At 39.3% G+C, this 3098-nt stretch overlaps 1 protein-coding gene across 1 annotated transcript; it reads left to right on the top strand.

The window, feature by feature from the left end:
- Positions 1–1149: 1149 nt before the first annotated feature.
- LOC113756921 (probable leucine-rich repeat receptor-like protein kinase At1g35710) lies at positions 1150–2979 on the top strand (the record flags this gene model as incomplete). The annotated part of the gene is made up of 1 exon (XM_027300392.1): positions 1150–2979. A coding segment is annotated over exon 1 (1830 nt), but the record flags the coding sequence as incomplete, so codon positions are not given.
- Positions 2980–3098: the final 119 nt, after the last annotated feature.

The raw sequence follows: 3098 nt of genomic DNA, 5'->3' as shown, positions 1-3098 counted from the left end.
AGAAACCTTTCAGCCCGACAAATTTGACTGGTTTTTGAAACTTGAAAGATGTGAATTTGAGCAATGCCCATTATCCAGTAATCAATGCTGAACAATCCCTCCAAATCACAGGTTTAAGCTAATGAATTGTGAAAAAAGATGAGTACATCTTATGCGTTACTAATTATTCAAATAAATAAATAAAAATTCATTATTCAAAAAAGATGAATTGTGAATTTGAGGAGATTGACAATTTTTTTTTTTTTTTGGGTTTTAGAAATCTGCTCTTAGAAGTTAGAATTTATTCTTTAGCACAAAGAGATCAATAATTAGATTTAAGAACCATATGAGGATTGTGGAGTACGTTTTTTAAACTTTTTTTTTTTTGTTAAAAAAAAGGGCTGCAAGTAATTTCCTCTTAATTATAGTGTTCACATGTACGCAAATGCCTTGAACAAAGGCATGTCATGAATTTGACTGCCCGTAGAAGGCAAAAGAGTTAAAATGTACTTTTAAGACCGAAATATTACTAATTTGCTCCCCTTCTCGCTAATCTCAAACAACAGAAACGAAAGAAGTTCTAATACTTCTTTTCCTTTTTTTTTTTATCATAACTTAAATTGTTCGTTCTTCATTCCTTTTAATCTCCTAAACTCACAGACTAAGCCTTATATATCTGAGCTACAATTAGATTTTTTTAAAAAATAGAAATCTGTCCTTAGAATTTATAATTTACTCTTTAGCACAAACAGCAATAATTAGATTCGAGAACCATGTGAAGATAATGGAGTGCGTTTTAAAAAAAAAAAAATTTTTTTGAAAAAAAGGGTTGTGAGTAATTTCCTTCTGATTGAACCGCTTTTGACAAAGGCTACCAATTCAGTTGAAGTTCAATTTAGTAGAACCGTATGCCACTTGTTAAGAGTCCAATTCTAACTATAATTCTTTTCCTTCACAATAAGATTGGTCAATATAGCCAATTGCGTGGCATTTTTACGAGAAATTCCACACAGCGTACCATTCAAATGCGGAAGACCACAAACACTGCTGAGGGCTGACCGCACTCCATTTTAAGTGCGAGTCTTTCAATCCAGACTACTTAATCAGGGCGGGCGCTTACATTTCATCCATCTTATCTTAATTACGGCCTTTCATAGTTCTATAGCATCGATGGATGTTGTATGCAGCGGAGTTGTTCTTCTCATGATACTGCCTATTGCACCAGTTGCAGTAGCAGCGGCAAAGGAGTCTGCTGTGAATTTATTGGAAGCTGAAGCACTGCGCAAGAGTGGCTGGTGGGGAGACAGTACTACTGCAACAAACATCTCTGCCCACTGCCACTGGTCTGGTATCATTTGCAACGATGCTGGTAGTGTTACCGAAATACTACTTCCGAACTGCAGAATTCAAGATCACTTGACAAATTTGAGCTTCTCTTCTTTTCCGAACCTGGTTAGACTGGATCTCAGTCGAAATGAACTTTACGGAGTCATCCCACATCAAATAGGTGCACTCTCCAAACTCACCTATCTCAATTTGTCTTCCAACAGACTTCAAGGTGAGCTCCCTTCTTCTCTAGTAAACCTTACCCAACTAGCACAACTCGATGTTTCTTCGAACTCAATTGCAAGCTTAATTCCTCCGGGTATCGGAAACTTGACGAACTTGGTTGCTCTAGATTTGAGCCACAATTCTTTTGGGGGTTCCATCCCTCCAACTCTTGGCCACTTGTCCAAATTAGTCTCCCTCAATCTCAGTCAAAATGGCTTTTACGGAGCCATCCCACATCAAATAGGTGCACTCTCCAAACTCGCCTATCTCATTTTGTCTTCCAATGGACTTGAAGGTGAGCTCCCGTCTTCTCTAGGAAACCTGACACAACTAGCGCAACTTGATGTTTCTTTGAACTGGATTGAAAGCTTAATTCCTTCAGGTATCGGAAATTTGACAAATTTGGTTACTCTAGACTTGAGCAAGAATTCTTTTGGGGGTCCCATCCCTTCAACTCTTGGCCAATTGTCTAACCTTGACTCCCTTGACCTCAGTAATAACCACTTCAATGGGACAATTCCTTCGGCTCTTTTTAATTTGACAAATCTTTTCCGGCTAGACATTCACTTGAATCTTATTTATGGTTCAATTCCCTCTGAAATAGGAAATTTAAAAAATTTGAAATTTCTTGTCCTTGGGTCCAACCGGCTGACTGGTCAAATCCCTCCGACCCTTGGCAATCTAAATACTCTGTTTTCTTTGGACCTCTCTTCTAACCAAATAAGTGGTTCCATTCCCTCTGAAATAGGAAATTTGGAATATTTGGGATATCTCCATCTTGGGTCCAACCGGTTGACTGGTCAAATCCCTCCGACCCTTGGCAATCTGACTGCTCTAGTTAATTTGGACCTCTCTTCTAACCACATAAGTGGTTCCATTCCCTCTGAAATAGGAAATTTGAAATATTTGGAATATCTTTTCCTTGGGTCCAACCGGCTGACTGGTCAAATCCCTCCGACCCTTGGCAATCTGTCTGCTCTAGTTAATTTGGACCTCTCTTCTAACCAAATAAGTGGTTCCTTCCCTCTTGGACTTTTCAATATGCCTTCTCTAGAAATTCTGGATCTTTCCTCAAACCAACTTACAGGCCCAATTCCTACCCAATTTGGGGATGACATTCTTAAATTGGAGTGGTACCTTTGGACCTTGAATCTTGCCCACAATATTCTCTCTGGCACTGTCCCCTCGTCTCTTATGCGACTGGGGGACGTCGACCTGTCCTATAATGCTTTGGAAGGTGAACTTCCGTGCGAGCTTGTCATTGAGTTTGGTTTAGAAAGATTTGCCGGCAATCGACACTTGCGTTACAATTCCACTATTTGTGGTGCATCTCCATCTGTTGTGGGAATTCATACTCCTTCTGTTGTGGGAAATCACAGACATCACACCCGATACTACATCATAGGTCTTGGCGTACCCTTGTTGGTGTTCTCAATAACTGGCGGATTAGTAATTTATATCCGCTGCTTCAAGAAAGTTAAAGTCGAGCTCATGGACAATAAACATGGAGACATTTTCAGAATATGGAACTATGATGGACATATGGCTTACGAAAACATAATTAAAGC

This window comes from Coffea eugenioides, unplaced genomic scaffold (genome assembly GCF_003713205.1).
Source record: "Coffea eugenioides isolate CCC68of unplaced genomic scaffold, Ceug_1.0 ScVebR1_2558;HRSCAF=3609, whole genome shotgun sequence".
In the NCBI taxonomy this organism is placed as follows: Eukaryota; Viridiplantae; Streptophyta; class Magnoliopsida; order Gentianales; family Rubiaceae; genus Coffea; species Coffea eugenioides.
Note: the sequence above shows the minus strand (reverse complement) of the source record. Positions and strands in the feature narration are given on the sequence as shown.